The following is a 27,646-nucleotide window of genomic DNA, read 5'->3' as shown; positions in this document are numbered from 1 at the left end:
CATCTATTAATAGTCCTGACTCCCTTTTGCAATGTCAACTGAAACATTAATCCTTGTTTTAAATCACAGTGTCTCAAATATCAGCTGCTACTAGTTGTACAGTTGTCTTTCAGTTTATATCAGAGACCCCAATGGAGTCTTTTGAAAGACCTAGTCGGGTTAGCAGGGCTAACTTATTAGAAGTCCCCACTGTAAATGATTTCTCTTCAGAGGATGAAGATGTTAAACCTGACACTGAACATCGTTTCTCTCCACTTCCCCGAAGGCGGAATTCTGCTTCTTCAGAGGAAGAGGAGGCAGAAACCCCCCCCACCATCACAAGAAAAGTTTCATTTGCTGATGCATTTGGGTTTGATCTTGTGTCCATTAAAGAGTTCGATACCTGGGAAGTTCCAAATACAGGACAAAGCAACGACACAGAAGATGAAGTTTTCCCTCAAGAGGAATATTTTTTCTCTCAACTGTTTACGTTACCTGCTTCACAAGAAGAAGTTTTGCAAAAAGTGCGAGAGCAGAAAGTACTGTTGGAGTCAATCGTGTTCCTGCCTGGGATTACCTGTATGAACGGCATTATACGAGTCCTCAATTTATCCTTTGAAAAACTGGTGTATGTTCGAATGACACTGAATAATTGGCTCAGTTATTACGATATCCTCGCAGAGTTCATGCCCAATTCTTGTGGTAGTGAAACCGATCAGTTCTGTTTCAAGATTTCTTTGGTGCCTCCTTACCAGAAAGATGGAGCTAAGGTGGAGTTCTGTATACGCTACGAGACATCGGTTGGTACCTTCTGGGCAAACAACGACGACAAAAATTACACACTGATTTGTCACAAGAAAGAAACTGTGCCCAAGGCGGATAATAAACCACACAAAGAGGTTGCTGATAGACATCTTAAAGGCTGCTTAAAGACAACACAAAGCAGGTGAGGTTACACCTTAACTTTTGGTAATTTACAATATAGCTGGCTAATTCTGTATAAGTGTGCTTGCTGGAGCTATGACTGCCCATGCTGTTTTCTTCTATTGTTTGTTTTTTTTTTTTTTTAAATGATAAATTAGGCCAAGACTTGTTTTCAGTAAAGCTCTTGCATATATCAGCCAGTAGTTTTCTGCAGACAGATTGATACTGCAGACAGTTTTAATACATGGCATGCATGCCACTCATTTGAAAGGTAGTGTGAGGGTCTATAAATTATGGGCTGTGTACCCATTTTGACCTCTGTAGGATATAAATTGAGCTGACATCAGTGAGAGCTTTGCTCCAGACTGAGGTAGCTGTACGGTTAAAACACTTTACATCCATTTCCTTGGTAAGTCAAGAAAAATTTAAAAGCAAAAAAAATCCTGAGTTTTCACATGATTTATTTCATATTTCATTCTCTACATGTGATTATTAAAACAGAAATGGCACTGGTGGTTCAGGAAGCTGATAACTCGGGGAAGGATCCTATTGCAATTAGAATGGCTGGTACAAACTTTTCTGCAAGTGGTTGGGCTATTCTGCAAGTTGTATATTAGGGTAATAATAGGGTAATAATTTTCCTGCCACTGGTTGATGGTTCTGTTTGCCAAATGGTGAAATCAATAATGATTTATAAGGCAGAATTAGTAATATATTAAAGAAAAAAGATACATAGAATTTATTGCAGAATTAGTAATATATTAAAGAAAAAAGATACATAGAATTTATCTCATATATTTTATTCTAATTAAATGTAGGCAAGTACTATGTTAATTATAAAGTGGCAGTGGTTAACTCATAACTTGACCCCACATGAAGAGAGACTCTCAGGAATAGTTACTTTTGGCTTCCTACTCTGTTCTTAACTCCTTTCTGTAAGCAAAACAATGTTGCCCGTCAAAGTCTAATTCTCAATATTTTGCTTAACAAATTTGCTGTCAATCAGTTGGAGTTCTGCAGAACCGAATCTATATTTTACCTGCAGCATCCTTAGCAATACTTAGATCCCAGAACTGAATTCCTGTGGAGTTTTTAGTTCCTACAGTTTCCAAGTGAGGCAGTGCTGTTTGATTTCCCCTGTGCTCTTCCACTGGACTGAACTGTTGGGGAAGGGGGATCAAAACCGCAGCAGTAGTGGGAGCTTTAGGAGAAGGGAGACAACAAGGGCTTCCCCTGTGCAGAACCTCCTTTCCCAAAACCCAGACTCGCTGTGCTGAGAGCCTCTGCCAGCCCTAGTCCCACCTCAGCCCAGTGAGGAGAGGCGTGAATACAGCTTAGTGCCTGCATCAACACCATGGTGTAAGAGCAGCCCCAGGGCTAACCTGAGTCCACAATGCTCTCCTGATAAGTGTCCTTTGGGCCACGATGGTGCTTCCATGGGGGAACATCCTAGCACATAAGAGCAGAGGGAACGATGCCCTTACCTGCCGTGTGGTCAGACCCTGACATTTGTGCCTGGTTCTGTATGTTGTATCTGTCCTTCAAAAAGTGTCACAAGACCCATTCTGGGTAAATAAGGTAGCCTGAGATGCCCTGCAGAAGGGCCGTGATATCAAATGCCACAGGCATATGCAGGCGGTGTGACTTCAGTCTGAGTTCAGGTAGCCCATATGGAGCAGATGATGGACACGGAGACCTGAGTCTTAATTTAGTGAGCCCCGGGCTTCCAGATGCTTTAAGGACTAACCTGCAGATTTAGATACAATTGGGCATCTAAGGTCAAATGACTCCTAACAGCTTAAAGGCTCCCTGAAGCCTCCTGTGACATACCTAGTACTAGCATAAGTTGTAGAAGCATTTCTTCTGGGGGATCTTCTTCTACAATTATATGCTAGATGTTCTATATGTAAGTCAGACAGAGAGGTATTTTAAAAAATGGGAAAGGAGGTAACATATTTACTCCTTAACATAAAATTACCTCGTCTCTAATCAGAGTGTAAAATTGCCTCCCCCAATATCAGTCTGCAGAGGAATGTATATATGTATATATGTGTGTGCCTGTGGGTATAGATATCTATATATGTATGTGTACATATGTGTGCGTATTTGTTCATATATACACATACACACATGTATATTTGTGATATTAAAATTAAAGCGATCAGATTCTTGTTTACATTAAGATCTGTTGAATATTTTTGGCAAAGAGTTAACTATTGTGCACTTTCAAGACCCTCTTTAGTGGCAGAAGGATGTAAAGAGACCTTACAGTAAATGCAAAAATGAGCTGAAAGTATTTTTGGAATACAGTTTCAGTGGTCGCCAAGGCTTCTGAAAGACAGTTCTGGCAGATTGTAATCCAGGACTAATTTTATGCTACAGGGACTTCATTGACTTCACAGGAGTTACAGCTTTCACCAGTGTAAATGAGGTCAGCATCAGGGCCTTTCCTTTCAAAAGAACTAAGATGCCAACCTCCACTGCTCACTTGTTTTTCAAAGTGTCTTTGTACATGTTGCCCCTTTGAGTGAGGAGGAACACCCTGCAGACATCTGCAAAAGTACCTCATTATTCTCCTTCAGACCCTCATTAAAACTCCTTTGCTTTGATGTCTAGAAAAAAGCGCAAGAAAAACAAACCCCCCAAAATTGGCAAAGTGAGGCTGCTGATGTGCTATGACTCCTCCACATCACGTTGAACAGTGCTGCCTGTTTCCCTGCTCTCCTCCACCAGCCTGTCTCTCTCTCGCCTCTTGTTTTATGTTCAGATGAAAAACTCTGCAGCATTTATATACGCTGTGCTGGATGTTCACAGGACATTTAGCAAAGTGGGAGTCCTTTGTCTTAGGAGCTGTAACTGGCTTGTCTTAGGAGCTGTAACAATGCAAACAGATATACACAGAAGTAATAACGATTTTGCCGATGGTTCACACAATAAATACACAGGCAAGGAATATTACTATCCATGCCCATGAGCTGGATGTCTTCAATTAAATATTTTTTTCTATATTTCTTCTATAGCAATCTGAGAATATTTTAACAGGGCACTTGTTTAGGCCCCCATTTAAAATTTAGAAAAGTGTTATAACTTTTTTTTTTTAAAATCTTGGCTCTGAGATATTTATACTTTCTCTTAAAATGCGCCATTCACCTCTTCAGTTAAAAAATAGGACTGTTAAAGAATTATGTTTTTTAAGCAGAGAGTCTGATCCACTCTAGGGCATACTTGTGCAGCTCATTAAATGTCATTAGTGAGGATTAGTTGCGTTAGTTAAGTGAAAGGAATAATATGCACTTTCAGAGGAAGTTACTGAGGAAACACAATATGACTGCATCACGTTACCCTTAAGAATATGAGCCAAGACAAAGTTGTGTGAATGAGGGCAATAGGGTGGCTTCTGACACCACTATTAAGAAATAAGATAAAAATGGACTTAACCCTCAAAAGTTGCACCTGAAAGAACTGATGGCAAAAAGCAAAACTGCATGGAATAATTAATGCTGAAAACAGTCTAGATTTGAATATTCAGAACCACAGGACTTAAAATCCTGTCCACTCATTCCATGTTTAATTTGCTTTTTCTTCTATGTCTAGGCATGAGCAAATAGTCTTCTCTTAAGAGTTTCATAAAGTATTTGCTTCTAACCGTATTTGTCCAAGGTAAAATTCTTTCCCACATAAATTTTAAATATTTTTGTGTTTTTCAAAAACCTTGAAAGGATTCATAGACACAAAATGTAGTCTGAAAAAATAATGTTTGAATTAATTAATTTATGTTTTAGTCTATCTGAAAGTGTGCATTTGACTTATACATGCTCATAAAAATACTTCGGGGACAAAAATTGACTCCTACAATTTTAAGGCTGTCACTGGAAAAGAGAGAGCTTCTGGCAGTAAATAGCCCTGATTTCTATCGTAGATATACGTAAACATTCAGAAAAATGTAAATTAATTGTATCAGCTCCACTCTTTTCTCTTTTTGTTTGACTCTTGTGCTTTTGGGACATGAATAATGATTCTGAACACAAATTTCTCCTGGTGCTCAGGTTTGGACCACATGATTTTGTTGTGGACCCCAGGCTCCTGCATCGGTCTGATCAGACAGGGACTGGTTGTGTGTTGCATGAGGCAAACTCCTGTAGATCATGCTGCACGGCGCAGTGATAACGACCTGCAAACCATTCCCCCCCCGTCACTGGTGAGGCTGCGCCCCATTTCTGTGCTTGGTCCTGGTTTGCCATCGGTCAAGAGAGCAGCGGGAGCAAGAGCGCAAGGAAAATGGCTGATAAGCATGAGAATTGTTTTACAAAAGGGTAAAATGTGTATTTGGACTCCTGTCCTCTGACAAAGGAGGAGGCGGCTAGTATTTTTATCCTAACTGTTAGAGTTATCCCCCTCTTACCTCCCTGAGCCCAGGAGCGTATCACCCTGAACTGATGTTGGTCCTGTGCTTTTTTTTTGTAATAATTGCCAGATTGTACTTTTCTTTGAATGGTGGTACCTCAATTCACTTCCCTCTGTTATGCCACTTTAAAGTAGAACACAAAATAGGGCAATGTCTCATACAAGAGCTGCTCTATGTACAATGCGCGATGATGAGAAGGAAGAGATAAAACCCCCTGGGTCTGTGGGCCACCAGTGCCAACTTCAGCAGCATAAATACTGAATGGTCTTAAAGCAATTGCCAGTGAGAACATTTTTTCTGCGCATGAGTACTCGCCTGTCTTCAGCTGCTGTCTCGTCCCCTTTCTGATGGAAGGCAAAGGAAGTAAGTTGCTGAAGATCCAGCCTGTTGGGACTGCGCTGTGCTCAGTCAGTCCTCCCCAGGCAGATGGCAGACCAGTGCCTAGGTTGCCTGGAGAAATGCAGTTCTGCATCATCTCCTCCCGGCCTTTCCCACAAACCCATAATGTGACTAAAAAAATCAAAGACTTCTGAGGGAGATGTTTGGAAATAGCTTCGCCTATACTTTGCTATGAGGAACAACTGTATTATTCCCAGCTGGTCCATTTAAAATATGGCATTTAAATTATGTTCCCTTTTAATCCTTGTTCTTTTGATTATTGCACATCATAATCAGAAAGGGAAAAGGAGAGCAGAAAAGGTGTTAAAACGCACGTCTTCTTTGTGTACTGCTATTTAATCTCAAGGTTGTTTCTGGCATCTCAAGTCACAAGTTACACCTTGATCAGCATACAGATATGGGATTTGACTAAAGTTTATTTCTATTATTAGGAAGTGACTGCAGTCACTGTTTTTACCAGGAGAGCAGCTGCTACAGAAGCTATCCATTCACAGGCAGCCAGCTAAAAGCAGCACTCCTCTGCTGTTCAATCTGACCTAGTATTCCCAGCCCTTCCCTCACCTCCTGGTCATTGCCAGTCTCTGCCAGTTGTAGAAGTAGGAGCACTGGCACCAAAACAAGACCTCTCCAGGTACTTGAAGACCGTGATTGTCAGGGACGCAGATAATTATTCAAGGCAATCTAAAATGTATTATTCAGACAAGCCCGGTAAAAGCAAGCTGTGGAACTGAGACTGAGTATTAGGAGTACTTCTTCATAGTGACTCTAGAGTTATCTTTTAAGGAAACTGCTGTGGCCTTACTCTCCAAAGTAATTTAAAATAAACTAAGATAAACCATATGAAAAATGTTCTACAGGGAACAATCCTACTTGGCCAGGAACTATGCTCAATGGTCATTTTCGATCCGTCTAATCATAATATTTCAAAATCTGAGCATACTTACTATTTGAACTATGAAAGACCCCAAAGATAGATATCTAAGTTAATGGCACAAGGCTTTGAATGCTACCACAGAAAGGTTGAAGAAACAGGTGGAAGTTATGGATGAGAATGGCCTGCACAGAGCAAACAGACCTCTGCTAGCCATACTTGTGTTCTCCTAATTTGAGAGCACCTGAAGACTGAAAAAATGTCTCATTTTTGCTTTGGTGACTGTGAACTCTGCTACCCATGTGCCATCCATTTATTGCACTGGAAATATTAAAAGAAGCTTCTAAACTTTTAAGTAACAATATGTGAAAATAGCATGTTCCTTTGTCGTCAATCTTAGCATAGTATTTACTCTAGATCTAATTAGTGTTACTGGTTTCTCATTCACTTCCATGATCTACCTTAGAAACTGCTCTCACCAATGGTACAGAACAGAAATTTGTGCTCTAATGTATGGGAAATATTGGTTGCTATAAAGCTTTTTCACTTGTTCGCATAAAACCATATAAAACTGATGCTTTGTAATCTGAGTATCATTTCTCAACCACGTGATAAGTGAGTATTTGTAATTATACATTCATTGCTTGGCTTTACACTTGTAAAATTTTTTTTGCAGTTGCTACAATTTCATCAGCTTATTTATATATGCCAATACTGTAACACTATTACAACTGACTCTTAGAGCTCTTTAATGCAGCAACTGGCTTGATCCCGCAATAGGCACAATAAATAATTTAATGAACATCAGGAGTCTCACTGAACTTTGTAGAACTCTGCATGTGTAATACTGTCCTTGAATGTTAATATTTACAGGACCGCAGCTTATTTCTATGCTCTTTCAGACCACTGATTAAGGACCTTCGGACAAATAGAAATATATTGCTAAGTGAACTCCTGTATTCCATTGTTCAATGACTCTTTTGTTTAGTGAGAAATCTGTTTTGCAAATTGAACCAGGCTGGTAATGACCATTTCAGTACTCTGCCTCCTGTCCACTGTTCAGGTATCGCAGTTCATAAATGCTCGGTTGGGTAAAAATTGTTCCATTACGTTCACCTTGACTTGACTAAATGTTAGTCTTGAAAAGATGTTTAAAGTCAGTGAAACATTAACTGAGAGCACTGGAGTCATATTTAATCAATGCATTCACTACCAATGTCATTTGAGCTGTTTATTCTGATTATGAACTTTAGCCATGATCCAGCCACAGCACTGCAGCTCTGGAACTGGAGCAATTGATTCAGCTGCGGTGTAAGTCCAGAGACCCAATCGCCCATCGTATTTTTAAGATAAAATGTGGATTAACTTCTCAGTTAGGAAAGGTAGAAAAAATGATCCAAACAAATACTTTGCAAGTTAAATGCAGTCCCTGCCTTAGGGTGAAGGAAGAGATAAGACCTTTTAAACACCATGGGAGCATGTTAGAAGTGGCTATTTGATCCCTAGGCTTTCAGTGACACACAAGAAAATATTGGTTGATATGCCAAAGCATAATGGGGGGCTTGGTTTTCTGACTCTCTCTCCACTCTCCTCCTGATCCGTGGGACCATCTGATACTCTGACACTAAACCCAAAGATTTATTACCGCTGGTTACTAATAGCAGTCCTAAAGAGCACTGAAGAGCACTGAGCTGCACAGCTGAATGTGAACTAGGTAAAGCTGGCAGGTTTTTCTTACCTTGCACTTAGGTGGATTTGCATTTACGTTTTGCTTTGATGCATAATAATTGTCCCTGCAATAGTGTTTGTGGCTGCTGGACGATAAACATAAGGTGTTCAAGCCTGGATCACTTCCTCTTGCGGTAGAGGGTTGGGGAGTTTGTCAGTCTTTCTCTCTCTCCAGCTACCCTAGTAAATCTGCACCAGGGCCTCTCAGGTTATATTCCAGCTCTTCTTGATAGAAATATTGATACGGATGACACAGCTGCCTTCTTGCTGTGTGGTAGTAAGACAGCACATAAAAAAAAAAAGTTATAAAAGTCTCTTCTTGTCATGGTAACACCTGGATATTTCATCCTTTTGAGATACTTAGTGAATTTACAATTGCTTTCCAAGATTTGGGTCATAATTGTCCTCTCTCAAGAACGACTGGCTAAGGCTTTTTGTGGTCACCCATTCTGTTCTCCTCCCCAGGGGTGATATCTGTGTCTTAGTCTCACCTGACTGCCATCTATCTAGCTACAGTCTCTCTAAGGCATCTGTCACCTTCTTGCATACATGCCTCAGCCTATTGCAGTCAGCCTCTAGGAAATGACTCTCTTCTGACACGTCAGTAGGGGACTGCTCCTTCTCTTTTTTTTTCCACGTGTGATCCAGGGAAAGACCAGGTACCACATATGTATGGTCTTTTTCTTCTCAGATGTATCCAAAATGGAAACAACCTGGGAGAAGTGCAAGACCTGTTGATGGTACTTGGTTTACTCTCCTTCCATCTTTTAAAATAGAGGGAGAAAAAAAGCAAGAGAACAGAGGGGCTCTACCCCCAACTCCTTTCTATACACCATTTTGATATTTGACCATCGGCCTTCCAGACAAAATGGCAACCTAAGAAGTGTCTCCTCTGACCTCAGGCCAAGCCTAGCCCTTCGGAAACTTGTCTCCTAACTCATCTTTTTCTCTTTTTCAGTAGCCTTGCCCTGGAGATTGGCATCCCAATAGTAAGGAGCTGCATTACTAATTCACAATGGAGCTGTCAATAGAGCTTCTGACCTTGTACAGGGAAATCTTTCCTAAAGAATTTCCTTGTTTCTCAAATAGTTAGCCCATTTTGTCGAGGGATTTATGCAATTTTCTGACCAATCTACATACAAAACAGCTGTGTAAAAAGACTTCTGAACTGGTTTCTTTTCAACATTGTTATGTGCCTATCATAATAATGTACCACCATCATGATAGAACTATAAAAGGTTTTGATAAAAGTTGCAATCTCCCTGTTCATAGTTTCTGTAGCTTAATTTGAGATACAGCTGACTTAATATGCATGGGTTTTTCTGCAGTCTTCGTACCTATAGTCATGAGAATTGGGGATAGACAGGGCTATATTAAAGGTTTCAGCCTGGCACCAAATTGGTGTTGGGCTCCTGGTTCAGACTGTATGGAACTAAAATCTTCAAATGGACCGATATACATCTATATTTTAAAAAAAATATTGTACGAATGTTTTGCTGTTAAAACTCAAGGTCTTTTTTAATGAGCTAGAAAATAAAGACTAATTTCTTGGGACTCTGTTTGCTTTGAGGCTATGATTATTCTCATCCCAAACCAGGCCAATGCATTTTGTTCTGTGCCACCTATGTCCCTGCTTCAATCATAAACTAAGACTGAAAAATGAAAATATTAGTAATTGGAAAATATAATCCCCTGGATAGCACCAATCCAATAATCTTAATAAAAATAGGTTTATTACAAACATTGCCTGAACCCTACTGGGAATTACCTTTTCAGAAAAAACACTCAAATTCCCTTAAAGCTGCTCTCTTGATCAATTGTCCCCCTCGACACTATTAATCATCATACTATATACTGCTTATTCTGAGAATCTTTTTCCACATTGCTTTCCAAACTTCTTTTCCAATTTCTCCTTCTTTAGAAGCTACTGACAGTCCTTTATTGTCCTTTTGCAGGCCCACCTGTTCTCCTCTTCTGCAGTCAGCCCCTTTTCTTAGATGAGATGACCAAAACTAAGGGGTATTTCCTCAAGGTGGGGAAACACCAGAGATTAATATTACCTTCCTCAAATGTCAAATATTTAAGTAGAGGTTCTTTGTGGCTCTATTTTTTGTGCACAATGCTTGTGGAGGTTGCTAGGCTGGCTCTCCTGATAGTGCAGTCTTCTATTCACCGTATAGTTTCAAAATGGTGGCTGCAGCGCGAACCTCCATTGCCATGCCAGCCTGCAAAGATCCTCACCTACCGATCTAGCGACGAGTGGGTCACTCCGCCTCCGTGCCTCTATCCTCTGCCTCCTGACTATCAACAAGGGAGCTAATTAGTGTCAGTCCTGTTTGTTTGGTGACACCCATTTACTAAGAACTAGATCAAGCCTTCTCTAACACTGCTGGTAGTTGAAGGTCATATGAGAAAATCAGTCTTGCCTAGGTTTGAAATAAGGGCTCTGATTTTATGTACAGCTTCATTCTAATAGGATCACTTGTAATGGCATAATATTTTAGAATATTATTCAGTAATTTCTACTTAATGTTCACACAGCTATTCATTTATGGCTGTTGATTTTCTTTGCAGTTTCTCCTTTAATTTCTGAATCTTTTCCTGTGTGGTCTCAGTCAGTTTGGAATCGAACAATGCAATTTAAATTATTGTTTTCTGCATTGTTGAAATTAAATTATTTTTCTGTTGTGCTTTTATTTTTTAAATACCTCCTGAAAAAATTAAACATATAAACAGAAGGCAATGATACTGGTACATGTGACAGGCAACAGCAACGTTGCAGTTCACGCACACATACCACGACATCTCCACAAGGAGGTATTGTTTGAAGCCAAAATGCTCTTAGGTAGGAACTGGCCATATTTTCAGGTAAAGCCATTTGGCAAGGAGAAATTTGGGTGTGTGCATTAGGAGCCCAGAACAGAGCACGCTGAGCTTCAGTCACCCTCTGCTTTGTTGCCCTCACAGACAGCGATGCTCCACGCCGCGCTCACACCACGCTCTGCAGTTTCTTGGTCTGTCTGTAATTTGTGCGGCTGATGGCTTCTGCTCTGCCGAAGGTCTAGGTCCCTGGACTCTGCCTCTGTTTTTTGTAGGAGGCAGTAAATTCAGCCTGAGGAGGCAGCCAGGTGCCCAGGCCCACAGCCCAGCCATCTCCTGAGCTCTGCTCCCCAACACCTCCCCGAACTTCAGCCCGGCGCCATCGGTTTCCAACACAGTTGTGACGCCCCTACCTACCATTGAGATCAGCTTCTCTTAACAGTGTGTAAAAGCCTGAAAACGACTTAGAGCATTTCCCTGAAAGGTGGTACAGCTGAGTACTTAGCTTCCCTGAAACTTTCTTTCAAAGCCACTTTACTGTGCTTTTTTTTCCCCCCTACTAATGGATTTGGTACTTCAGAGCTCACACATGCTGCAGTGTTGACACTGACTGCCTTTTGCTGGTTGCCGTCTTTGCTCTGCTGCTCACCTTGTCCTCTCCTCGCAGGGCAAACTCTCCCCAGTTCCGATTTTACGTGCCCAGCAGCTCTGCCTTCTGGGCCAGTCCTAGTTGTGTCCAGTTGTTTAGGGCTCTCCCTAAGGTCTAACATTTGAATTTTATTTCATTGGGTTTTATCCCTGTGTCCTACCTTAAAAGAGTGGAAGACCATTTAATTTTCTCATGCAGTAATGTCACTTTTCTTGTGTTTTCTTCATATCTACCATAGCCTATCACAAAACGTCTTCTTGTAGGGTGCACATCTTTTTTTATGCACCCTAATCTTCATATGATGCAAATCTGTTTCGAATGATTGAAATTCTTTAGCAATCATATAAAACATTATTCCTTATTTAGGTGATTCTTAAGAAAAAAATGTATTCCCTTAATTTCTAGCAAATTCTTATCAATACCTTTATATACAAATTGTTATAAAGATAAGCTATTCTTATCTAATGGTTTCTAGGAGTTTAAGACTGTCTCAGCAGGAGTTGCTGAGGGATGAAACTTCTAATGATGATTTAAAGCAGTGAAGTGTGTAGGCTGAAACTGAAATAATTATTGCTGTAACCCTCTAAGCACTCTAAGTTCCTCAAGAGAAAATACTTTGTTCAGAACAGACCCCGAACAACAAAATGCTAAAAAAGTAAAATAAAAAAGAAAAAACACAAAACCCTTGGAGCAGGATGATAATTTAGAACTAGAATCAGTATAATGTGAGGATGTTCTCAACAACTGCTCACAAATGCATCAGACATCACAATTAAAAAGGAATAATAATTATGGCCCCATTCTAAAGTATGTAATATTCTATTCCATTCAATAAGCCATGAACACTTTAAAACCATCAGTGTAATCCACAAACCTATATTTACAACATTAAACTGGATGTTCTGCCTTTTCAATAACTGTCATCTCATCTCTATTATTTTCACCTCAGACTCTAATTGTTTCTTTTATAGGAGCTAACCTACCAGTGTCCTTGGCAGTACAGTTTATGGCTCATGCATTTACAGTAATTGTTTGGGCAATTTGCCACACGGTATAACAATCTTCACATCACAATCAGTTTTTGTAATAAACAGCATTAGTTGTGAAAAATACAAGTGATGCATGATTCTTATGGTAGATAAAGGGCGCTGAAGATGCCCTTTAGAAAAAGAAAGGAAAATGCTCAAGCCTTGAACTGCTTGAGAAAAATACTGATGTCACAATAGAGCTAATTAATTTGATGGTACAAACAAGAGGGGGAAAGGGCCTTGCATTCATTAGTGTCAATTCCAAATAAGAGCATACCGTTCATAAAAATAATATTCTGCCTTCGTTTAGACAAAATGTGCAGGTAAACAAATCAGAAATAAGCACCAGTTCCTGCAATAACTGTGATTTCTCTCCTTAGCTTCCTTTATCAGGGCTCTTTCTCTTCTTTAGCCGCAGGGAGCAAAAAGCCTGAGTGGGTACAATTTGCAGGTACAATTTGGAGGTAGACTTCTGGACAAGGTCGGATCCTGTTGCCCACCAGCCTGACTGGCTCCAGTGTGGCCAGCACTGCTGGGTGCTGCTGGGCACTGGGGCCTCTGTGCACGGTAGTGGCCTGCTCCTGGGAAGCTGAGCACTTAGCTAATGGCTTCTCTCTACAACACATAGGTGGTTGCACATAAAGATGTCCCACCACATGCGAGTCTGATGAAGACATTTTGTGGCCTCTTAATTTTCAAGCACCCAGAAATAACAGGTCAAGTGTTGCTTGGTGGGGAGGCTGTTTGACACACCTGCAGCAGGAACAGTCTCCTGCGTTAGAAGTTCTCCAGAGGAGAAATAAGGTATATGCTCTCTTATGCTGGTGCACAGGCAGATAATCCTCAGCCTCCCTGTCATCTCCATGCCATCTGAGAGCCCTGGCTTGTGCTGAGGCATGGTGAAACGAGGCCCCAGGAAACACAAAGGTGGCTTCAAGCCAAGGTTGTACCTCCAGTTCTCAAGCTAGGCTGTGAATTCTGTGGCAGCACCAGGGCTTGAGACTAATATTTATAAGGTGCTGGAACCATGTGTGATAAGAAATCGTGGAGCGGTATTATAAGGCTGTAACTTCAACAGTTGACAACATGGGCATCAATTTAAATCAGCAGGGGAATTGTCCCTATAGTGCTTTGGACTGAGCCTTATGGAGGCAAGGAATGAGTTTATCTTGTTAAATATTTAGTTCATACATTCAATGAGGGAGATTCAACGAGAACAGAATTGACTATGGACAACCCTTCACAAAAGAAGTCAAAGTCTGCACGTTGGAGATCCACACGAAGGATCCTTGCCAGCTCCTGAACCCCTTTTGTGAGTTGTTATACAAAGACAGAAAGGCCAGGACATGATTTGGATCTAGATCCCAGAGGGTGGGTGGGATGTATCTTCTGTGGTCGTCTCACCATGATAATGACACCAGAATCAAGCTTGTTTTTAACATTTTTTTCCATAGCACCAGATTTTTTTCCTTTGTTGTATTTTCTTCTATCCATGAACTGGTTTTGCTAATATTTTCTCTCCTGTCCCACTGGCATTTTAAGACCAGTATAAATAGAGCAATATTTTAAATGTAATTTTCCAGTTTAGGGAGGGTTATGTTAGTGAAAAAATGAGTGGAATATCTACTGTGTCTTACAAACAATTTAATAGAACCTTAAAGCTCTGTTTAGAACTTTACACATACGCAGCCTTTCCTACTGCTTTCCAAAATTCCTTCTTCCTTAGAAATTTATTTTTCTTGTGTGTTTGTGGATTTTGAATGACGCTGCATACAATGCTACTGGAGTTCAGAATTACAGGTGGAAAATCCTTTATTTAGTTTTTCATAAATGTTCTTTTAACCTAACTTTTCCAAACCTTTTAGAAGCTTTCTGCTTCCAATGCGCATGTAAAAAAAAATTAAATAATTTTTGTTGTTACTTGTTTTATTTAAATACTTGTTGTTATTTCCTTTTCTACTTCCTTTTGACATGACATACGTTGCGAATGACACAAAAATAAGCAAACCAAACTACCACGTCCCTCCTCTTGTGCCCCTCCTCTCGCCAGCTCTGTGGGGTTACAGTTCTGTGCAGGATGCCTGCTTGACTCCAGTGACATCTCAAACCTGAGCACTTACCTGCAGCAATTTACTTTTTGCTCTTCTGCTTCTCAGTAAAGCATTGCTGACACATTTAACTAATTCTTTTCAAGGATCTCATGTGTTATTTACATCCCAGTGGCATCATTCTTCATCAAGGCTGGCTATTTTCGGCAGTAGATCCAAAAGCACTAGTTGTATTGAAGGTTGCTGCTGTATTAGGCTCCTCTTAAGTTTAGAAATCTGACCTGAAATTAAAATAGAATTACTGTTTGGTTAGCAACTTCAATCTTGTCAGCTTCTTTCATGAGGACTTCTTTTAGCTTCACCTCAACTTCAGGGTAGAAGAGGATTATTTTGATTTTGAATTCACCTTGAAGTAAAAACCAGAAGCATGAAAGATTCTGTGAGAGCCTAAGCCTATCTGGATTTTTAAATAAAATTGTATTGAAAACTTTCTTCCCTCTTCCCTTTTAACTAAATATTTGAGAAATGTATTTTTTAAATACTTTAACATCCCCATACCTCTCTAAATTTCAGACTAAATAATACATTCCCACCTTTCCTTTTAAATATGAGATAGTATAAAATTGTTCAGATTGCATTAATTTCATGAGTTTTACAGGTATATTTTCATCTTTCCATACTCTGTACTCCAGCAATTTTAGCCTTTTCCTACATTCTGTAAAATAAATATCTTGTGATTTAGGTATTCAGATCTAGCATAAATGGATATAACAGAACAATGTGAACAGTGCTGTGGGTTATACAAACACACAGGCACAACTTTTGCCAAATTGGTGTGTGAATTAAAACCGCAACAAGCTATAACAACCTCACCCATTATGAAGAGATTAGTAGCTCCTGGCTATAGTCCCAAACCTATTTCAGAGCAGACCGAATCACCTGCTGTTCCACAGTGAAATTTGCGCTCCTGAAGGCATAACTCTCAGGGCATATAGCTGCAGATGAGTGTTTGAAATAGAGCTGGACTGAGACTATGGGACCATGAAGTCTTATCCCTTGGGAAATGTGTTGCCTAATCCCGTTCACAAAAATATATCCATGTTTCCATACCGAGACCTTCTCAGTTTCCTGAGCCTGGTACTTGCACTGAAAAATTACAGGATATACTTTTCTAATGCTTACATATCTTCTTTTAAGTTTCTACAAGAAATTTTTTGTGAACTCTTTCTATTGATACATTAGCAGAGTCTTGCTGCTTAATATCTTTTTTGTCTTCTCAGTATTTAGCCCTTTGCTATATTAACAGAGGGCATTTATTTTTCCTCTCAGACTTTATTTCGCTAGGCTGAAAATAGAAATACTCAATTTGTCTCCTTGCTTAATATAGATTTTTCATCCTGCCAGTCTTCTTGTAGCCCTCTTCTGCACCTTTTCTAGTTTGAATTAATCTTTCTTGAACATCATATACAAATGTTCCAGAGGAGTTCTTACTAGTGCCTGGTGCTGTGACAAGAATATTTCTTGGAAATCTGTCATTACTGGGAACACCTTCTTCAACACATTACTGCAGAACTCTGTTTGCCTTGTTGCCACAGCCGTCTCACAGCCGTGGCTTGGAAATGTTTTCTGCCAAAAACAAACTCAGATTTTTCTTGTTCACCCGTTTCTTCCAATTTCTGAGCCCTCATTTTGTGGCAGAAACTCTTTCTAGTCCCTAAATGTATAACCTGGTACTTCATAATTTTGAATTTCATCCCTTATCTATTATTCTGACCCTCCAGGCCACCCATTTCTTTCAATCCTCCTCTGCGTTGATGATGTCTCCCAACTTCCTATCTGCCACAGATTTAATTTAACTTTGACTTTTTGTGCCTTGGTCTGTAATAACATGACTGAGTAAGTCTGATCACACGACCGGTACTCTCCAATTCCCCATCGACGTCTGCCAGCTCTGTGCAGCCCAGCTCGGGGGGCCCCGCTTGGCACCGAGCCCCTCTCCCACCGCCCAGCTCCTGTACTCATCTCCCTCTTCTCCAGTTTAATTAACAAATTTCCCATGTGGCTGCACAACAAATGCTTTAATGAAGTCCAGATAGATTAGATAACTGATTTTTAGGCAAGGGAAATATAGTAATCTTATCAAAGACAGATATTATCAGGTGAATCTGTCATTTTTATGCCATTTTCCATTTATCTGTATTTATTCTCTCATTTAAGTTTTGTTCTAAATCTATTGTGAAAACTTTTTGAAGACACCTGGGCCTGTAGCTGCCCTGACGCTACTTCTCTTCTTTTTCCTAAATATAGTTTATACTTGTCCTACCCTTCTGACACTGTTATAGTAGTATTAGGAACCAATTTGATAGATTTGAATAGCAAAGATTTTAAACCAATGTGTGATTTCCTCTGTTGGGTCTCTCCAACTCCATTTTGGGTTGGACATTATCTGCTCCTCCTAATTGGAGAATATTTAAACACCAACTTCTGTCCTCAGACTGGATGAAACAATATAATTTTCTAAATCTCTGTTCTTTCAGTTATGGCCTGTAAGAACTCAATTCCTATAAGACTCTGCCCCACTAGTAGCACTGTGGTAGAAAAGTTCAGGAAACATCTTTTGATTGTGGGGTTATACATAGAGTATCTGAAATCTTGATCAAACCTCACTTCTAAAAAATTTCCTATTTAACTAAAAAGACTAATTCCAAAGCCTTGACATGACTCACTTTATCCCAGCCTTTTCTGAAGTCAAAGCAATATTGTTTATTGGCTAATTAATTTTTTCTTCTCATCACTTATACTTGTCTATCTACCTCTCGCATATTTAGGGTTCAAGTTTAACATTTTTTTTCTCTGTTTGGAATGCCAATTCCACATAACTTTGGGACTTCTGAACTCCTTTGCATAATATCCATGAACCTTTAAGCACTCTCAGTCCTACTAACTAATCCCCGAACTTCCCATTTGTTCTTTGTAAATGCAAAATTATAGTGATAACATGTTTTCATTCCTTCTTTCTTTTTATCCAAGTGAATGATAATTCCATCAAGAATGAATCATAAGAGCATAAGTATTTTTTTGAAGCTGGTAGACATTCTTAAGTTCCTAATGTACTTTATGAAGATGTGCCCTGTTCAGCTGAAGGAGAAAAAGCAACTGCGCTTCTGCAGGTATACAGGTACTTATGTTGGAGGGGAACTGCATCAGCTGGTATAATGAATTTTTCTAGCTCCCATTGTTGTCAGAACACCTGCATCGCTTAGGAATAAAACTAAATGTTTTTAAACAGAACACAAATTTTGCGCCTTTCACTATACAATGTAGGTACATTTAGACCACCCTCCACAACACAGGGCAATAATTAATTTAGAAAACAAAAGCTTAATTACTATTATAATTAAAAGACCTGCGCATGGAATTCTGATAGTGAGATAGGAACTTTTCAGAGAAATATGGAGAAAAAACAGTCAGCCAAAAAACTCACTAGACAAACACCTTCTAGTTGCCACTGTTTGGTGAACGGGATGGTCTTTATTGGCTTTTGGGAAGTATTTCAACGTTTAGGGTGAACATACATTTTTGAGATTGCTCTGTAGTTGTATGCACCTCTAATCTCAGCATCTTCATATCACTCCATATATTGAAGCAGTGCCGTTAAATGACTGCAGTACCAATATCCTCAATGTAGGTTAATTTTAGGTTTCCCACTAGAATAATTATATGAGGACAGATATTTTTGATGTAGCATTAAAATAAGGAAAACAGCTGTTGCGCTGACTTTCCCTGTACTCAGGTATTTGCAGGACGGGTGTGCGCAAATAATGGGCTATAAACCAGCAATCTTTATATAATTCAGTGCAACATGCAACAAGTTATGTTACAAGCCCTGCTGTGTGGATCCCGGCTGTGAGGCTGTATTATCTCTATTTATTACCTCTGTTGCAGTTGTAAAAGGAAACTTGCGGACCAGGTACCAGATGCTACTAGAACAAGAGTTAAGGACAAATTCAAGTCTAATCACAACAAAAATAGAAGTGAGGGGCTCAGGTCACACACTCTGTGTTGCAGCCCCAGCCACTAAAACTCAATAGCTACGTTCCAGTTTGAATTTAGAGTTGCAAGGTGAGATTCACTCAGCTAATTTCAGTTATCTAAAATTTATGGTTCCAGCCTGAGGCAGTCACTGTAGGTTCCCTTTATGGTCAGTCTCTTCCAGAGACAGAGAAGCTCCTTCGAAGGATACGTCATTCCATTTCACTTGTGGTGTCCACGACAGAGGGAACAAATCTCCCTTTGGAAGTGTTAATCTCTCAGTGCTGCTGACAGGGATGATGTACACAGCTGCCTGAGTGTAGGTGTTTAGAAAACTAAGGCTAGATAAGGTTAACCCCATCCTGGCACGTGCCCAGAAGCATCCAGTTTGAAGCATCTTTATACTTGTTCATTTAAAGGTTCAGAAAATAGGTACTCCCCCTTTAGCATCCTTATTCAAAGACTGTGTCTATATTTTACACTGAAAAGTTGCTAATCAAACCAAAAAACAATCACTGGATAGGGAACACAGGGAATAGGAGACAGAATACAGTTTCTCTTTTCTCCAAGGAATGAAGAGCAAGCTAAAGAGTAAGGATCCTGCTTGTACATCCAACTGCAAGAAGACTAGGCAAATCTGCTCTCCAGTTTCTCTCCACATGGTCTGCAACCTGGTAATTTGGGTACTTTTGGGATGTGTGTGCAGTGGGGTTTTTAATCACGTCAGGGTGTGATAGAAGCGGAAAGAGCCACTGCATCTTGGATGCAAGCTCTGGCTGCCAGTAGACTGTTGTGTTAGATGTGGGCATGAACATCTTTCTTTCTTCTGGGAATGCTTCTTGAAAGAAAAAAAACGTGTCAAACTCCATTCCTTTCAGAAGTAAATTAGGGCCTCTTCTAGCAGCAAAGGATGCCATCCTTGCTTGCTGAGACTTGCATCCACATGGCTGAACGCTGCAGGTAGCCAGCTACATTCAAAGAAAAGCTTTGAGACACTCTTTTTTTTCCTGGATGACATTAGAAGGTTCCCTGCTGTGCCCATGTGGTTTTGGGATCATTATTTTGGGGTGACTGAGTCAGCTCATGTGTTATATATGTTGTGGCTCTAATTCGGGGCTTTTACAGACACCCTATTAGCACCTAAATGCTTTAATGCACCTGTCTCATGGTTAAGCTCCAACCTACGCAGTGTCTAGGCTTATGGAAGCAGGTGGGTAAAAAAGATGCAAAAGGGCAGAAGAAAACTGGGAACTAGATGTAACACTAAGACAAACAGTTGGACAGTAAAAAAAGCCCCAACAAACAGTAATGATGTATAAATGATGAGCAGTAATGATTTACCTTGACGCCCCCCCCCAAGATCTGCTGAAAATAAGGACTGGCTCTGCCAGCCTTTTCAGGATGAAATGCAGATTATAGCAACTGCTGGCAGGGGAAAGTACAACTCGGTGTGAGTAGGAGACTGAGAAACATGCAGAGGCTTTGCATGTACCAGAATTCAAGAGTGACATGACGTTCATACGGATAGCAAGAATATTCAGCATTATTGCAATTAATGGTGAAAAAGAGCTGTTGAGAGAGCATTAAATCTTGTGCTTCAAGGACAGCTTCTAACAACAGGCCAAGCGGAAATTTAATAGGGCAGTGCAAATTACTCCAAGTATTTTCCTGCAAGAACTTTTCCTCTTCCCCTGAAGTATCTGATGGTGGCCAGCGTCAGAGATCAGATGCTAGACTGGCAGGATCTTCTGTCTGCTTTAGTCTGGCAATCCCTATAAAGGCTTGATTTTAAAAAGTTGGTGACAGTCAATGTCTAGGTTCTTTTAACAGAGTATAAATTTAGCATCCTCCTTCTGAATTAAGCATTTAGGTGGCAGAGTTAATGTTATATCAATTCAAATGAAAGACGCTAGGAGAAAATAGAAGGGGAAAAGATTAATATTTAAAAATTAGAAAGTAATTTTCAGTAACAGAGGTGGACGGCTGGTTGAAAAATGCATAAATTAAGACCTACAGAAAAAAAAAATTGCTCCTCATAGAGAAGTCATTAGGAGTGATACAATAATTTACATTTTACATAAGTGACATTGTTTTTACATTTTTTTTCCCCTTTTCCACTAAAGGTTACATCCCTATAAGCAAGCAATTCAAACTGCTATCACTTTGCATTGATATTGATGAGGACTGCAAGCACTCAGCATCTCTGTAGGTGTTTGTCGTGTTGGACCTGGCCTTTGTTTTCACAGCCAGCAAAGCTACAGAGAAAATTGCACCGGCTGCAGGGAAGCAGAATCCATTCCTGCCGGCCAGGCACAGCTTAGCAACAGGATTTATGCTGTATACACGCAGGGAGAATCTTTTGATTTATTTCAGGTAACAAAGATGTCTTTTTCCAGGGATCTCTGTATACTTACAAATATTTGAAAAATATAAGCAAGAGAGAGGCCTGGTCTCCTGCACACATATATCCTTCCAGACCCTTGCCTGACCCCAAAGTTATGCTCTCCTGTCACTGACCCATCTAATCACCTTTGTGCTGCTTTCTCAGAAAAGGCCTGGGAAAACCCATCAGCTTTGCAATGTAATCTGAAGGTCAACACATTTTCGTTTTCTTGGCCAATTCTTTCTTTGACCAAGACTTAATATCAGGTCACTCAAAAAAAGCTACATTTTACAAAGCTGCTATTTTCAGAATTTCAAACAGCATTCAAATTTTTGTGCAATTAACTAGCACTCTTTATAGCAGAGTCTAAGAGAAATTAGAACAATAATTTTTGCAAAATAACACAGGAGGTTTCTTTTTGTTTAACAGCAAAGAAGAAATATTGGCGACGTCTGACGATGACACATGGAATAATTCAAGGACTTCAGGTACAACACCCGGTTTAATTAGTTCTTCTTTACTGCACATGTTAATTAAAAAAATAGTGTAACAAACAACCTCATGGAAATTATTCACATATATTTTTGTTAACTCTTCAGACACAAACATCCCAGAGATTGTTTATTCGCAAGCAGAAGACAAAGACACCACACCAGCTAATGAAAATATAAAAGATAAAAATGCAGAATACAACCAGGGTGCTCATGAAGATGATGAAAAGGAATTAGAGTTGCTGGTAAGTGTTATACAATTATATCTACAGTATTAAACGATATGAATCCATTTACGCTTCAAAGCTGGTGAAATGCCCCCTTTTAACAGAGCTGGCTGATGTACTAATTTACAAATGTAAAGCCTTGGTCTGTACTTTCATTGAATCTCTAACTGGTTCAACAATAGTAGGTGCTTTGATTTCAGTATAGTGCATCAACTTTTTCTGGTCTTAAATTAATGACTTCTCCCTTTTACTTCTTTACCAGAGGCTCTAAGTGACAGTTTGAAGGAATTAGAAGAGTAGCATTTCAAAAATCTCCCCTCCTAGTCTCTAGGATGGGAATATTCTTAAATACATGCTTTGTATTTGGTAAAATTCTTATATTTATGGTACTGTTTGCTTTTGGGGTTTTTCAAAGGATAACCATGTAAAATGCTATATAAGCAAAATAAATAAATATATATTTATATTAGCAGATTTTTTTATATCAGTATTTGACATTAAATTTTTTATAATAAATTTCACACTCGGTGAACATTCAATCTATTTGGATTTGTGTGTGTGCATGTGTGTGCGTGGTTTAGCTTGCATTTTTCAGTATGAAAGAAAAAATGGCAATAAATGAGACACGTACAGCAATCTATTATTCTCAGTGTCTGTTCTCAGCTCATATCATTTGGGTGCATAGATTCATAATCATAGATTATAATAGCTATCACCTGTGAAAATGTGAATGCTGAATCAGACAGGAGAGGAAGATGAGAACCATTCTTTTTTTTTTTTTCTTATAGAGAGCGAGAGAATAAATTCCTCTTATTTGAATATAAATTTTTCTCGTCTTTTACTTAAAAAAAGTTGAAAATTGTTCCCTATTGTGGGACCTTTCACTGCCTGAAAGTCAATGTCTCCTTTTTTTTTTTTTTTATGGTGAAACATAAAAAGGAGGACCTCTAAAATCCCTTGTTATTCTCAGTCCATCCTGTTACAAAAAGCAGGATCAAATATAACCGTTTGTTTATCAATTGCCAGGATTGTCCGTACAATAAATGAAGGGGGAGCTATAATTTAGATGTTAATTTGCACTATGCGCTCTTTAATGAATTAAACAATGAAGGCTTATAATAGATGGAAATGCAACCAAATCTTTGAAACGCACAGGCATTGGCTCACAAGACAGCTGTGCAGTTGACAAGTAACATGAGCCTTATGTGAGAAGAAGGGGAAATCGTAAGATTTGCATATAATTATTGAGATCATGCAAATGTCAGTTATGAGGAGGGGAAAAAAACACAGGCATCTCACTGTTAAATCCTGACAGTTGGCATCACCGAAGAACTCAAATACACTTGAGCACTGGTTGGCAGAGGGTCATTAAAACAGAATTTGCAGAGACATTAGCTCCCTCACTTTTCTTTGAGTGACGTTTTACTATTAATAGTTTGCAGAGGCTTTGCAGAAAACATATTAATAAGAGAAACTGTAATGGGGGTATCTACAGCAAGTGCAAATGCATAAAGGGGTGCCCAAGAAGCTAGCCTCTAATTGATCAGCTAGTGCTATCAGTGTGACTATGCTAAAGTGAGAAGAGAGTGCAATGACAAGCAGGCATAGCTGAATAATACAATATGATATTTGGGAGCTAGGAGGGAGAGTGATTAGTTTCTGGCCTTTTACTTCGCTAATCTCATTTCCAACTCGTGTCTTACCAGATTGTCTAAAAACAGTCTGGTTTGAAGCCTGTAAAATGGTCCCTGAGAGAAATGAAGCACCGATAATCCTTACAGTATTTGTCAGTGTGAAATGTGTCTTTGTTTTACTGGACAATACTGTACATTACCAGGCTTTGATGTACTGTATCAATGCCCTCATTTAAGCGCCAGTCCTCCCCCCTCTTCCCACACCTCCCTCTCTCCAAACCTAGAACCAAATGTATAGAGAATGAATTAGCCTCCCTTTAAGGGAATATTCTCCTCAGATTTAATTTGTATAAAATGCACTAGCAGCTTACTGAACTCATGAATAAAGAGAGAGGGTTCTGAATGCTATTTTATTTCCTGCTTCTTTCAGCACCACCATAAAGCTCATTACCTATGTTAAAAAATACATACAATGCAAATTTTACAAATGGTTTGGAATATGTTTCCATAAAAGCTTTGTTACTGAAAACAAAACTTTCCATAACGAAATCCTGCCTCCTTCACTTGGCATATTTTTGCAAAGCGTTTTTTGATCATTCTTTTCTATTCTATTGTTTCAGCTAAATCAGCACTTCACAGGAGCTAGAGGTACCTCTTCCAGAGATGAAAGGAATTTACACACAAGAGAACCAGTTAATTTTCCAAGTAAAACGGAAAGATTGGAGAAAAAGCTAACCTGTACAGAAAGAAGCAGTGACTTGCTAAGGCACCCTGCGCCTATCAGTTCCTCATCTGAAAACACTTCACAAGAGATAGGAGGAGAATTAAAGGATAAAGTTAAGTATTCACTAAGAGATTATAATAGTCAGCCATCAGGGAAGGAAGTCGCTGCTGGCTCGGTAAACAGCGGTGAGAGGTCTTTGGAACGTACTGGTACCAGTGAAAACCTTTTATCGGCAACATATTTTCCTGGGACAAAGCAGAATGAGGCTATCGATATTATGGCTACTGTCTCAAGCCGACAAGGAGAGAGCCACACAGATATTTCAAAAGGTGAAACAGATAGTGCCTCAGGAAGTAAGATGATGGAGAGGTTATTCATCAGTGAGGATGCTGCTGATACCTCGAAAGGGGCTTGTGAAACGAGACCAGAAACCATTTCTCCAGAGCATGATGAATCCATGCAATTAAATGCATGCATAGCAGGGACGCTGGATGGCAATGCTAATCCAGCTCCGGAGCATCAGCCGCCGCAAATGTCTCACCAAACTCTGGATTCACTGTTGTCAGACGCTGACAAAAATGAAGGGAAAATCAAGATGATTGAAAGCAAAGTTCGGGTACATTTAAGAGGAGATTTATATGCCGACACTTTTGCACATGCTGATGTCTCAATAGATTCCTCAAAAAGCCAATATACGCAAAGAAAAGGAGTTGGCGAAATGTCAGGGAAGAACTATAACACTGATGCGGGGAAGGAGAAGAAAGTCATCGAAGTAGCAGACCTCGCACTAATCGGCGAGGAGGAGGCACCCAAGCCTTTCAAGTCACACAGAAAACAGGCCGCCAAGGCCTTGAACACAACGGCTCTGCCAGCCGAAGACAACAAACAGGCACCCAGGCCCGCACAGGCAGATCCCCCGGCATCCTCTCCGGGGGATGAAAGGAGAGCTGAAGGCGCTCGGGAACACAGGGGATTCACGAGGTTAAAAGACAGAGGAAAGTCAGACAACACAAACAAAGGGAGGCTGATAGGAGAGGAAAGCGAAGCAAACCCCGGGGAGCAGAGGTGGCAAGAAACGGGGAGCGAGGTTCGGTGGGGAGCGAGGGGGAAGGCAGGGCCTCGGAGCGCGGCTTCCTCAGAGGAGTTGTTTACCTGCCAGGAGACACAGAGTTGTGAAAAGCCTTCTGTCTGCGAGCAGGGTATTACAGAGGAAGCAGCGGCAGGTACAGCTTATATAATTAAAACAACATCAGAAAGTGCTCCAGAAAAAATGTCTGCCAGTGAAAAAGCAGTAATTGCTAAGCTACCTCAAGAGACTGCACTAAGTGACAGGCCCACAGAGGAAAAGGAAACAGCGTTTGATACACATGAAGGGAGAAATGATGGTTCACATTATGCTCTTTGTCAACTCAACACAGTGGGTGTATTATATGACACTGAATTTGAAAAGGAATCAGTTTTAGATATTTATAATGCACGCGTACATGAAACGCTGCAAGGAGAAACGGCGTCTGTATGCAATAGCAGGGAAAAACGTGCCAAAGCACAACCAGACATCGGCAATATTCTACCTGTAGGAGAAGCAGTAAAGGCTTCTGCTACAGGAAAGAAAGAAGACTTGCTGCAGGGTTTATATTCAGAAGTATCTAGATGTCCCTCGAGCTCCCAGAAGCATCTATACAGTGAGGAGGCAAAAGAGCTCTGTAGGGAGGAAAGCCATGTTGGTGTGCTTTCCTATTTATGTGCTAAAGCTGAAACAAAAATGCCACCTTCTGGTACAAATGCTCTGCCCAGTTACCATTATAAAAGCTCTTCAGTGGCATCTTCTGAAGGGTCCACTCTGGCAGGAGATATGGAACATCTGTATAGACACTTTGAATTCAAAGTCGTTAACAAGGTTGCTGCTGAGTCAGGGTATGATTTAAGTCTACGGAATGAAATGACATGTATTAACAAAAACCTCTCTCCTGAAGCTGAAAAAAAAGAAGTACCTTCCACTTCAGATATAGTGATTTCTCGAGAAGGAAGAGGAAAGAATATAGGTCAATGTTTCCATCAAGCAGAGTTCAAACAAGAAAAGCCATTGAGGCCAGAGGTTTTAATTAGTAAGCCCACTGAAGAAATTGGAGGGACAGGCTCTCAATCTGACCATTTAATAACTGAGGGGAAAACGCTAAACTGGCTTGATGACTCACGGAAGGAAAGCCAGCACATTTCTGATTCTGCAGATCTTTCTAACCAGAAGAGTGGTGCACCTAAGTTACCCAGTGAGTCTCCAGGTTTAAAACATATTGCTTGCAAAATCTTTTATTTCTTCTTCTTTCTTTTATTTGCTGCAACACTCTACCACTATGATTTGATGGTTTGTCTTGCACTCTACCTGTTCTCCTTGTATTGGCTATACTGCGAAGGAGGGAGAAACAAGGAGTCTGTCAAGAAGGAATAACATTGATTGTCAACTGTGCTCAAGATCCACGGTCAATTGTCTCCAACCCCTCCAAAGCATTTTCACTGTTAAAGAGCTTATTCATCGTTAGAACCAAAGCAAGTTTTCCAACGAAGCATCTTTTTTAAAAGATTACATATGAAGTTAAGCCTTCATATAAGTAATTATACTGTATAGGACCATTATGTTTGGATCATTAAATACCTGTATGAATATAAGTTCTGAAGCACGTCAAGTTAAAATGAAGTACAGCTGTTGCTCCTTAGCAGGATATGAAGAAGAAATGCTTCATATCTTTTTAATACTTAAAACCACTGTTTTCTTGCATTAATTTCTTCTGCAGGAAAGCGTCATATTTTTCTGGGAGTTTTTTCTAAGGTTTTGCATAGTATGTAACAACACAAGGAACGATATAAAAACTAACTCAGTACTTGGGTACTGACATTACAGTTGATAATCTACTAGTGTAATTAGCCAATGCTCTGAGAAATATGGCATCTGTTGATAAGTTAATATTTTTTTCCAAATTTTTATTTCATTGCTTTGATTTAGAGCTCCAGTGGTACCCCTGTTTGAAAAATGTAGGGCTTTAACTTCAGTAACATCATGTAACTTTTGGGATGTAACTGCATAGCAGAATAAATGTGCTATTTCCACCCTGAAGAGACTGAAGGCCACAGCCACAGGCCTCTTACCATGTACTCACCTGCACGAATGTTTTTGAATTTTGTAAATGAGAAATGTGTAACATGACTATTTCACTGAACTAAGTGTTATTCCAGACAAAGCCTTCAAATGATATTTTTTCATCAGTGTTGCTTGAGCATATCTACAAAACATTAAATAAATTTTACAAAG

General features: G+C 39.8%; 1 protein-coding gene across 1 annotated transcript; it reads left to right on the top strand.

Moving 5' to 3' along the window:
• The first annotated feature begins 131 nt into the window (after nt 1-131).
• Nucleotides 132-27,646, top strand: PPP1R3A (protein phosphatase 1 regulatory subunit 3A). Its single transcript, XM_063324171.1, has 4 exons — nt 132-925; nt 21,696-21,754; nt 21,866-22,002; nt 24,239-27,646. The coding sequence occupies exons 1-4, from the start codon at nt 132-134 to the stop codon at nt 26,786-26,788; spliced, it is 3,540 nt and encodes a 1,179-aa protein (XP_063180241.1). The 3' UTR covers nt 26,789-27,646.

Source organism: Chroicocephalus ridibundus, chromosome 1 (assembly GCF_963924245.1).
Source record: "Chroicocephalus ridibundus chromosome 1, bChrRid1.1, whole genome shotgun sequence".
Taxonomy (NCBI): domain Eukaryota; kingdom Metazoa; phylum Chordata; class Aves; order Charadriiformes; family Laridae; genus Chroicocephalus; species Chroicocephalus ridibundus.
The sequence above is the reverse complement of the archived record's forward strand: the minus strand, read 5'-3'. Positions and strand labels throughout refer to the sequence as shown.

Bases quoted from the DNA above. Each gene is read 5' to 3' on its own strand.
- PPP1R3A (XM_063324171.1), top strand. From the start codon at position 132: ATGGAGTCTTTTGAAAGACCTAGTCGGGTTAGCAGGGCTAACTTATTA. The intron at 926-21,695 runs GTGAGGTTACAC...TTTGTTTAACAG, and splicing joins TTAAAGACAACACAAAGCAG to CAAAGAAGAAATATTGGCGA. The intron at 22,003-24,238 runs GTAAGTGTTATA...CTATTGTTTCAG, and splicing joins AAAAGGAATTAGAGTTGCTG to CTAAATCAGCACTTCACAGG.